Source organism: Gobio gobio (genome assembly GCF_949357685.1).
Source record: "Gobio gobio genome assembly, chromosome: 10".
NCBI classification, from domain to species: Eukaryota; Metazoa; Chordata; class Actinopteri; order Cypriniformes; family Gobionidae; genus Gobio; species Gobio gobio.
Window position 1 is genome coordinate 52,814,420 of NC_137116.1, and position 12,648 is coordinate 52,827,067.

General features: G+C 38.2%; 1 protein-coding gene across 1 annotated transcript in view; it reads right to left on the bottom strand.

The window, feature by feature from the left end:
* grm6a (glutamate receptor, metabotropic 6a) overlaps positions 1-12,648 on the bottom strand; it is a 177,071-nt gene that overhangs the window by 22,697 nt on the left and 141,726 nt on the right. The window contains exon 10 of the mRNA XM_079827992.1: positions 10,483-10,794. Coding sequence (XP_079684118.1) covers positions 10,483-10,794 — 312 coding nt within the window. The remainder of the gene's footprint in view (positions 1-10,482; positions 10,795-12,648) is intronic.

Genomic DNA, 12,648 nt, shown 5'->3' on the forward strand with positions numbered 1-12,648 from the left:
ACTTTGTATGTTAAAGGTCCAGATTTACTAAACAGGGCACGTGATCTTCTGACGACACGCAAATGAAAGAACCCAGACGCAGCCGGATCATTTCCATAATGACCGTCACAATCTAAGAGCAGCGCAAATTAGCATCTGGTTAAAGACATGCTTTTTTAGGACGGTAAATAATGGCACAAACACCAGTGACTTGACACCTAGTAAATCACATTGCGTGATTCATTTAAATACTCTTCTCCTCCCATACATTTTGTGTCTGAACGGGAAACTCCTACAAACGCAAATGCAATAAGATCAGCTGCAATAGTTTTTTTTTTTAATTTTAAAGACAAAGAGAAAATGATTATTTCATATTAATATTCAGTAATTATAAAAATGTATAATGATTATTATACACGACCATTCAAAAGCGTGGGGTCTGTTTTCTTAATGCTTTTGAGAAGTCTCTTATGCTCACCAAGGCTGCATTTATTTGATCAAAAATACAGCAAAAATATTAATACTGTAAATTATTATTACAACTGTAATGATTACAACAATTTTATTTAATATATTTTAAAATGTAATTTATTCCTCATGCAAAGTTGCATTTGGTGCTCAAGAAGCATTTCTTATTAAAAAATGTTGAAAACAGCTACTTCATTTTTGTGGAAACCGTGAAACTTTTTTCAGGATTCTATGGGCCCTATTTTAATGATCTGAGCGCATGGTCTGAAGCGTACGGGACAGGCGCACTTAGGGCGTGTCCGAATCCACTTTTGCTAGTTTAACGATGGAAAGAAACGGTCTTTGTGCCAGGCTTACGGGCCAAAAGGGTTGTACCTAATCTCTTAATGAGTCATGAGTGTGTTTTGGGCGTAACGTACAATAAACCAATCAGAGTCTCATCTCCCATTCCCTTTAAAAGCCAGTTGCGCTCACACCATGGCGGATTTGCTATTGACATACGAGCGGAAAGACTGAATGCTTCTCCTTTTATTTTTAATATTTAAAATGGTTGTGTGCTGCGCTCATGTGTGTGTGTGTGTAATAAGCAGAGTGGATACGCATTGTGTACCCGCCTATAGGTGCATATTACTAATGCGCCCTTTAAATAACACAAAAAATACTGCAGGGTACTACCAGGTTTTTGTTGGTCAATGGCGCAGTCGTTTTTAGTTCCTCAAAATAGCAACGCACCAACATTGCGTCTGAACACACCTGGTTTTCAGACCCATGGGCGAACAGATGGGCACGAGTGCATTTGCTATTTAAACAACGTGGAGCTGGATGTGAAAATGATAACTGCGTCGGGCTGAAACTAGCAAAAAACACTTGCGTCACGCCTGGCGTCGCATTGGGCCTTTGATGAATAGAACATACAAAAGAACAGCAATTATTTGAAATAGAAATATTTTACATTAGATTACATTATAAATGTCTTTACTGCCACTTTTAATTTAAGCATCCTTACTGAATAAAATGTGTTTAAAAAATCTTGCTGACATCTAGTTTTTGAATGGTATTGTATAACACATTACTTGTATTACTCCATAGTCTTATCATTTGTTTCCCTAAAATGAACAGAAGAAACATCAAATGTGATGCTTAAATTAAACATCTAAAGCCGTCTTAGCTCTGAAAACGCAACCTTTGAGCAACAAAATCCTTCTTTGGACAGGCCATGGCAATGCATCAATATAAACATTCACAATTTTCATCATTTGCGGCTGCCAAATCCAAATAAAAGAGCACCTGCCCACCCAAGAGTGCTCACCAGGAAGTGACACGTATAGTATTAGCGCGGCGCATTAAACGGGATGTCAGTGGGAAGCTACCTGGGTCGTTTAATCTATGCAGCAATAACTAATGCTCTAATTCCTAATTCCCGCTGACGAGGCTTCTGGCTTTATTAAGATGGGTAGACATTGTCTTTCAGGCTCCCAAACACTCCCGTTATCAACCTCCTCCCACAGTCAAACCCCTGGAACCTCATTGGTGGGCGGCAGAGTCTTTGTCTCTGTGTCATGGTGTGTCTTTGGGAGATAAAGGGGAGAAATGAAATGTTTTTTTCTCATCTCATCCCTTTCCATGTCTGCCATATCAAAGGCCTCTTCAAAAGAGAAACTGTGAGCAATACAACTTGGACTTGTTATCGTGAGCCTGGCAGGTTGTTGCGTACTTCAATGCCTTCATATTGAAATGACTTCATTTCACATAATTTTCTACTTAAGGACTTAAACGGCAACTAAGCTCTGCTCTTTTGTTGCTGGATTGGAGCACAACTGTGGTGTAAATACTGGAAGTTGTTTCACAGAGCGATGGTGTTGCATTTCTATATATTGTGTTTTAAAGATGGTGAAGGCGACATCTGAATCTGTCATGTGTAGTATTGCTCTCTGTCTCATTGCAAATGTATGAGAAAAGCATTACCGTTTTTTTTAAATACAAGAACAGTAACACAGAAGCAACTAGCAACACCACTAGGTAATGATGAAAAAGACTTCCATCTTGTTTCATAATATGACATATTCTTGCATAAAACAGTACATTAAAGGATTAGTTCACTTCAAAATGAACATTTCCTGATAATTTACTCACCCCCATCTCATCCAAGATGTTCATGTCTGTCTTTCTTCATTCGAAAAGAAATTACGTTTTTTTGAGGAAAACATTCCAGGGCCCTCATTTATCAACAGATCTGTGCGTAGTGAGTGCGTAAGAATAGTTTCACGCAAAGTGTGGGATTTACCAACTTGTACTTATATGTAGAAGTGTGTGTAAATATAAGCACAACTCTGAGCAATGCTTACGCAGTGAGTTGAGTATAAAACACTACATTTATTTATATATAAATATATATATATATATATATATATATATATATATATATATATATATATATATATATATATATATATATATATATATATATATATATATATATATATATATATATATATATATATATATATATATATATATATATATATTTACAATATTAAACACAATGCGTAATTGGTGACAAAACTATAGAAGACAGCTGTGATTTCCTTGGCCCCAACCTACATCCAGTTCCCTTACTGAAATCCTCAATAAGGATAACCATAGACTGCACCCACATCGCCAGAAAAGCACCATCAACCAACAAATTTAATGATGTAAATAGAAAAGTGTTTCATTCTGTTAATGTGCAAATCATTTGTGATGCAAATTTGTTGTTGTTAAACGTCGTTGCGTGACTCATTCTGTGTTTGTGAAGTTCCTCTTCTTTGTCATGATTGTGTTGAGGAAAAAATACAATCACATGATTTTTAAAGTGATGTGTGTCACCACATATGGTTAATTGGAGGCGTTTCCAAATGCTAGTGACCATGAACGAGCACACTTATGCACATGTGGGATTTATCAACAATGATTGCTTACTCATGTGTGTAAGAACTGTATGCGCACGTTTGATAAATACGGATTTTCTTGTACTTAGGAACATTCAAAATTTCACTCGTAGGACGAAATATAGAACCTTTTGTACGCACTGTTGATAAATGAGGGCCCAGGATGTTTCTCCACATCATAGACTTCAATGGCAACCAAAATGTTGACGATCCAAATCAATGCAGTTTCAAAGGAAGGGCTTCAGAGGCTCTGCACGATCCCAGATGAGGAATAGGGTCTTATCTAGACAAACCATCGGTTGTTTAAAAAAAAAATTTATATACTTTTTACCTAAATTTCTCATCTTGCATTGTTCTGCGACGTGCCAATGATTGCGCAATCACATCGGCCCTTTGTTTACAAAGGTCACGGCACCAAATGTAACCGATCCTACTCTACCCACTCCGAGCGGGACTTAAACCGGCGTGGGAGGTGGGCATGCTAACAAGGACACTAAAGACCGCAGCCTCTAGCATCAGTTGCTAAGGCACCTCTTAAGGCCAAAGGAGTGAGGTTTACACACACCGCTCTTACTGGCCTATATTACACTCACCCCCTAAACCTCACTCCCATCTGGGTCACAGCACCAAATGTAACCAATTCTACTCAACCGGCTCCGAGCGGGACTTAAACCGGCATGGGAGGCGGACACGCTAACAAGGATGCTAAAGACCGCAGCCGTCAGTTGCTAGCGTGCCCCTTGTGGACAAGAGAGTGAGGTTTAGTGAGGGAGTGAGGCCACGAGATGGTGGTCCAGTGGGTTAAACCATTGAACTGATATGCAGCAGTCACCACCAGTTTAAGTCGCTTTGGATAAAAGCGTCTGCCAAAATGCATAAATGTAAATGTTCTTACTGGCCTACGTTACACATGCATTTTCTTTTTACAATCACTTAAGACATAACCAAAACTGCATTTTTGTGCGTAGCTATTTGACTATTTAGGCGTAAATCCAGAGCCCATAGTATACTCTGCTTATGCTCATTCTTCTCCGTTTTGGAGCGTGCACATAAAGCCACCTGGGGATACAAACGCCCTTTAGCAAAAAAAGGTAAAGCAACGATGTCGGACGATTTTGAAGTTGAAGATGGAGTGTTTTTTGGTAAAGGCCGTTTGTATTTGTCAGGGTACTGAGAATGAGGACCCAGATGCAGAATGAGCAGGGGGTGAAATTAATTAACAATATTAGACACAGGATAAGAATGGTGAGACAGGAACAAAGTCCAAACAATAGGGGCAGGACACAATGGGAGAACTGGCCGGTCAGGGGAGAGACAGCAAATGATGTGATGGCCAACGATGGAGATAAGGAAGCGGCTCAGGGAACCAGGCTTGAAAGTTGACGAAGTGACTTGCTGTAGAACCAGACCAGGAGAGTCAATGACCAGGGGAAACTCAGGACACAAGGCAGGAACCAACACAAGACACACACACACACAAACTAACACAGAGACACAAACAACGAGAGAGAACAAACTTACACGTAAGAATAAAGAAAACAAAATAACCTCAATAATAACTGAAGCTAGAAAAAGAAATTAGTGCTGTCAAACGATTAAAATATTTAATCGCGATTAATCGCATTAATGCCATAGTTAACTCACAATTAATCGCATATTTTTATTTATTCGAAATGGCCCTTGATTTCTTTTTGTCCCGTTATTTTTTTTATTTTAATGCTCTTATCAACATAGAAAAGTGGATCGGCTTGCTTTGTTCAAATGTTTGTTTTATTGAAAACAACATTGGCATACTGTAGTGTTCGATTTCACACCAACATTCTCACTTGAAGCAGTCATTCACACTTGGAGCAAATAATCGCTCACACAATGTAACACTGTCCATCAATAAAAGGGTGAAAAAAATACTTTGTTGCACAAACAGCCCCTTCAACAGCCCTTTCTAAGGGATCAAAACAGGGTGATACAAAATAAAATTACAAAGTGCACATGCAAGGTAAACTAGGACTCCGCCTATAGTGCAGTTAAACCAGGGGTCGCCAACTAGTGAACTCCGGTCCGAATCCGGACCGCGAGATGCGTCCATCCGGACCGCGAAGCCTTTTGACATAATGAAACAGTTAACGTTGCAATGCTCACTGTTACTACGTTCACTTCAGACCCAGACGCGCGGTCAAGCATGCAGTGAAGAAGAGACTGATGGTGCTCTCACACCGGACGCGAATGACGCGACATGCACGCCGCTTAATTCGCGCCGCAGAATGTCTATTTGCGTCTTTGCATTGACTTAAATCACTCGCGCAAAACGCTTCATTCGCGTCCGGTGTGTAGGCTACGCACCATCAGAGCAGAAAGCAGCGCTCAAGACAAGCACTTTTAGTTGAAGACCCCTGAGTTAAACCATGGCTTAATACGTTTCTCATTTCGGCATCTCACGCTTGCCATCCACGTCTACTCTTTTAATGGCCCAAACAAGTGTGGGCAGCCGCAGCGTGCCTGATGTTTTGTTTCCGGTCTAGCTACACCCGGAGTGGTGTTGTAGTTTTTCTAACGTTACTAGTTGTTGCAACAGCATGTGAAAAAACTACAAAGTTTGTTAGACCAAAAAGAACGTTAATCTCGCGATAAAAAAATTAACGCCGTTAAAATAGGTTTGCGTTAACGGCGTTAATAACGCGTTTAACTGACAGCACTAAAAGAAATATAATATAAAACTGAGCTCTATAAAAGAGTGAAACTAAGAAATAAAACAAGACTGCACACTTACAGGAAACTAGAGAGGAACTAAATAAAGTAATTAAGATAAGATAGAAAAAGCAAGGCAAAAAATAAGGCTAGGGAAAATAAAGCAAAGGACTAGGACTAGGACTAGGACTAGGACTAGGACTAGGACTAGGACTAGGACTAGGACTAGGACTAGGACTAGGACTAGGACTAGGACTAGGACTAGGACTAATCAAATAAGAATCACTAGGAATAGCTTGGCTAGACACACGGCATAAAACAAATGCACACAACGAACCAGCAAGGACAAGAGGGAAAGGAGCTCAATATAAAAGGGAAGAGCACATGAGGATCAGGTGAACACAATTAAGCAAACAAGGTCTAAACAAGGGGGCGTGGTAAAGGGAAACAAGGAGGTGGGACGAGAGGAGCACATGGCCAACACAAACAAAGACAGAGCCATGTGGTCAGACACAAGACAAACAAAGAAACCTTGAACAGAGACAAGACAGACAAGACCTGGACCCTGACAGTATTAGTCCTCGCACGTTTGTTTGGGGCGGCACTTCCGCCTACGTCTAACGTGACCTTTCCAATGTGATTACGCAATCCTTGGCACGTCACAGAGCAGTGCAAGATGAGCAATTTAGGTTAAAAAGTATATGCATTTTATAAAAACATTTGAAAATGGCCGATGGTTTGTCTAGATAAGACCCTATTCCTCATCTGGGATTGTGCAGAGCCTCTGAAGCCCTTCTTTTGAAATTGCATTGATTTGGACCTTCAACCGTTGGTCCCCATTGAAGTCTATGATGTGGAGAAAAATCCTGGAATGTTTTCCTCAAAAACTTAATTTCTTTTCAACTGAAGAAAGAAAGGCATGAAGATCTTGGATGAGATGGGGGTGAGTAAAATATCAGGACATTTTCATTTGGAAGTGAACTAATCCTTTAAACGAGGATTACTTCTCTCCTAAAACACCACTGGAATCCCCTTCTGTGGAGGCTTTTTCATCAGGGCATGGAGAATGAGGTCAAATTCAACCTCGAACCATCCTAAAGGTCTCATTTGCACTTTTCCATGTTCAAACTTCAGTGACATCAAACGGGTAAGATGCGTTGGCATGCTACGTTTGAGTATGTGCATATGCTAATGGGATTGGAGCATTGAGGTGAAGAAGAACATTTACCACTTAACTTTCAGTTTGTTCCTCACAAAAAGCTTTCATGTGATTTCAAAAGATAGTGCACAAGTCAGCTGAACCACTTTTACAGTGCATTTTGTCACTTTATATACTACCGCTGAAATTTTTTTTATTGCTTCTGAAAGAAGTGTCTTGTGCAAAAACACAGTAAAAACAGTAATAAGTGAAATATTATTAAGATTTAAAATATATTTTAAAATGTAATTTATTCCTGTGAGGAATTTTCAGCATCATTACTCCAGTCTTCAGTGTCACATGATCCTTCAGAAATCACTCTAATATGATGATTTGCTGCTCAAGAATTTTTTTATTTATTATTATCAATGTTGAAAACAGTTGTGCTGCTTAATATTTTTGTGGAAACTGCATTACCTTTTTTACTACATTCTTGCAGATGAATAGAACGTTCACCATAAAAAAAAATCCCCGTAAAATTTACGGTAAAAAAAACGGCAGCTGTGGTAACGTTTTAGGTTTTACGGGACAGCACCATATAATTTAAATGTTTATAATGTAATAATTACAGTTAAAAAATCCTGTTTATTTTACAGCTCAAAACCGTATAATTTAAAGGTTTATATTGTAATAATTACGTGTACACTATAAAAAAATGTACGGTAAAAAAACATATTTCATTAACTGAAATAATGTTAAATTACCAACCTACTGAAATACTAATATATGTTATGTACCTTTGATATATACTGACAACCACCAATCACAGTGGAGATGAGAGTCACATGATGAATCAAAGCTTTGAGGAGGACAATAATAATATAGAGAAAGTGCTCAGTGTCATTCACACAAACACGAAACACCATCATGGTAACACACATACATTTTAAAAATGCAATAAACATTCATTTAACAACATTAGATGTAACATAAAACCATAATGTACATAACTGATTCGAAAACTAAGAAGAAACTAAGAAGAAATCAAATGTGACGTGTCATGCAGGGAATTGTGGGAATTCCCAGTTTTTCACTGTAAATTACACAATGACTTGTTCTTTTTCACTTCTAAAAACTGTAAATTTAACTGTTTTTTACTGTAAAATTTAATTAAATGTAAGGTTATATCTATTACAGTTATTCACCGTACAGAAACTTTCTGTTAACCAGTTAACTGTTTTTAACCGTTTCATTTTTACAGTGTTTTACCATTAAAATCATGACCTTTTTTACAGTGAGCATTTATTTCAAATAAAAATATTTTACATTATATTGCATTATAAATTTATTTTCTGTCACTTTTAATGCAAGCACCCTTGCTGAATAAAAGTATTAATGTGTTTAAAAATCTTTCTGACATCTAGTTTTTGAATGTTAGTGTATTACATATTACTTTTATCGCTCTATCCTTGTGTCCTAGAATTAACAGAAGAAACATCAAATGCGATGCTTAAATAAAGCATCTAAAACAGTTGTGCTGCTTCATATTTCTGTGATATATTTGTTCAGGATTCTTTGATGAATAAAAAGAAGAGCATTTATTTGAAATAGAAATCAAAAACAAATGTCTTCACTGTTACTTTTGATCAATTTAATGCATCGTTACTGAATAAAAGTATTAATTTCTTTAAAAAAAAAACGGCAATGTACTTTGTACTTGCAAATATCTCCTTTTAATGCTTCTGAAAGAAGTGTCTTATGCAAAAATACAGTAAATCAGTAATGTTTGTTTGTAATGTTTTCTATTTAAATATATTATAAAATGTAATTTATTCCTGTGATCAAAGCTGAATTTTCAGCATCATTACTCCAGTCTTCAGTGTCACATGATCCTTCAGAAATCATTCTAATATGATTGAAATACATTTATGATTATTATCAATGTTGAAAACAGTTGTGACGCTTTAAGGCCTGTACACACCGGGACGATTATATCGCGCGCGCTTATCGCCAGCGTTTTTCGTGACGTTTTTCGGCGCGTCTTGAGTTTTCACACCCAAGCGATTTTCACTGGCGATGCGCGAGTGAACGTGCACATTCAGTAGATGCGCTCCCGGTACACAAGGTGGTGCTGCGGCACTTTACGCGTCTGACACTCACTTGTCACACAGAAGAAGAGGAGAGACAGTATTTACGTGCTTGCCAAAACCACAGATATATTATGTCTATGGCCAAAACCATTCACACACTTGTTGCTAACTGCAAGCAGCATTAGCAGCTCATCTTCTTCTTTGTCACTACTTCTTCGTCGTATCAATGTGTGCTCGGCAAGACCGTTCTATGCTTGAGCGCCACCAAGTCGTGTTTTAATGTCACTTCAGCAGCTCCAGGCACGTGAACAAAAGCGCTGTTCTCATTGGTCGGCTAGTTTTTAACGCGCCGCGTCAAAATAAAAAAATGAACCCCAAAAAATTTTCACACCAGGACGATTTTCGCGCGCATTTATCACCGTCGTTTAACGCCTTAGACTAAACAATGGGCGCAAATGTGAGTGCGCACACCGACGCGCAAAACGGCAGGCGTAAAAGCGTCATTTAAAAAAAAAAAACGCCTCGGGTTCGTTTTTTTATTTTGACGCGGCGTGTTAAAAACTGGCCGACCAATGAGATCCGCGCTTTTGTTCACGTGCCTGGAGCTGCTGAAGTGACAGTAAAACATGACGTGGTGGCGCTCAAGCACAAAATCGGTCTTGCCGAGCACACATTGATTCGACGAAGAAGTAGTAAGTAGATAAAGAAGAAGATGAGCTAATGCTGCTTGCCAGTTAGCAAAAAGTGTGTGAATGGTTTTGGCCATAGACATAATATATCTGTGGTTTTGGCAAGCACGTAAATACTGTCTCTCTTCTTCTGTGTGACAAGCGAGTCTCAGAAGCGTAAAGTGCCGCAGCACCATCTTGTGTACCGGGAGCGCATCTACTGAATGTGCACGTTCACTCGGCGCAGCGCCAGTGAAAATCGCTTGGGTGTGAACACTCAAGACGCGCCGAAAAACGTCACGGAAAACGCTGGCGATGAGCGCGCGCGGTGTGTACAGGCCTTAATACTTCTGTGGGATCAGTGATATATTTAATGAATAAAAAAGAAACATTTATTTGAAATAGAATACTTTTGATCAATTTAATGCTGAAAAAAAAAATTGTGTACTTTGAAGGTGAGTAAATGATTAGCATTTTTGGGTGAACCAACATTAATAACCAATCACGTTATAACACACACATCTCACCTTCTCAGTGGACTGTGCCGTGCCAAAGAAAATAGGCACAAAGGCCAGCCAGACGATGCAGGTGGTATACATGGTGAAGCCGATGGGTTTGGCTTCGTTGAAGGTCTCAGGCACACCTCTGCTCTTGACCGCATAGACAGTGCATGTGACCATCAGCACGATGCTGTAGCTCAGGCAGCAGATGAGCGACAAATCAGACATGTCACACTTCAGGACGCCACGTGCCAACTCTGGATTGGGCGGCCGCTGCTCCTCGTAGTCCACGGTGGTGTGTGGCGGCATCACGCCAAACCAGACGAAAACACCCACAACCTGCGGAGAGCGCAACAGACGGGAGAAAGTAAAAGCGTATCATTAACGGCGAGACTGAGCCAGTCAGAAGGTCAGACTCATTTGTCAAGAGCTGCTGTTAGATTGATGTAGAATAAAGTGTAAAAAAGGCTGTGTTTTAGTCTTCAGCAGACACGACTTTGCACAAGATTACTAGTTAAAATGGGCCACCTATCAGCCTGATTGCTCTTAATGATGGGTTTTAAAGTGCTTTTTTAAAGGCACAAAAGAAGCTATAAGATCCGCTCCTCACTTTATAATAACGTGCCTAGATTTCTGAAACACAAAAAGGGGGATACGTCTAGTTGAGCTGAAATGTAGCATTTCAATTTCCAATGTTTTTAATTCTGAATTAAAAGGGGGAACAATGTGAATTTTGTCTATTTTACCCTAATAATTGTAGACTGTCAGAAACTATTACATTACACTGCCGTTTAAGATTTTTTATTCAGCACAGATCCATCCAATTGATTAAAGACATTTATAATCTTACAAAATATTTCAGTTTCAAATAAATGCATTTTTTTTAACTTTCTAGTCATCAAAGAATCCTGAAAAAATTGTATTTCATAAGAATATAAAGCAGCACAACTGTTTTCTACATTGATAATAATCAGAAATGTTTCTTAAGCAGCAAATGATTTCTAAAGGATCATGTGACACTGAAGACTGGAGTAATGATTCTGAAAATTCAACTATAAATGTAGTGTTAGCATCAGTTAATTTATTAACTAACATGAACTTACAATGTGCAATACATTTGCTATAGTATTTATTAATCTTTGTTAATGTTAGTTAATAAAAATACAGCTATTCATCGATTGTTCATGTTAGTTCACAGTGCATTAACTAATGTTAACAAATACAACATTTGATTTGAATAATGTATTTGTAAATGTTGAAATTAATATTAACTAAGATTAATAAATGCTGTAGATGTATAGTTAATTCTTAGTTCAAGTCAAAGTAGTTAATTAATGTTAACTAATGAAACCTTGGGCCCTATTTTAACGGTCTGAGCACATGGTCTGAAGCTCAAGGCGCAGGTGCACTGAGGGCAGGTCCGAATCCACTTTTGCTAGTTTAATGATGGAAAAAAGGGTTGTACCTAGTCTCTTAATGAGTCATGGGTGTGTTTTGGGAATAACGTGCAATAATCCAATCAGAGCCTCATCTCCCATTCCCTTTAAAAGCCAGTTCGCTATTTACATGGCGGAATTTGCGAGCGGAAAAACTGAACGCTTCTCTAGTGAGGAAACGGATCTGCTCGTCCAATGACGCCTGTTCGCTCGTCATTACTGCAAATAGGTATAGGCTAATTCTGAGACATGCAATGGCTATCCATTATTACATGTAGGCAATTTTATATTTTATATTTTTTATATAAAGTGTTTTTAACGCTTGGGAACGCAATGGGAACGCCGCGTTTTTAGAACGCCATGAGCGTAACGAGGCGTTGAGCGAGTATTTCACGCTCAAGCGCTAAGCGTTCTGCGTTTTTTACTTAAAGCCAAGAGTTTTTTTTTTTTTTTTTTTTTTTTTTTTTATTATTGCAAGACAAAATTTTACAAAACATAAAAAATTACAAAGACAATATAACATAAAAGTAACAAACACTAGGGGGAAGGTTTAAACAAGACCTACAAAAAGACATTGAAAAGTTTGCAAACTTTTAACATTTTAACTGCTTTTTGCTTGATAGAAAATTGGATTGATTCAATATAATGCTCCATTTCTTTCTTGAATGATATAAAACAGGGTTTTTTACATGAAAATTTACATTTGTGAACATGGAATTTTGCCATTAAAATAATACAATTTATTATATAGACCTGA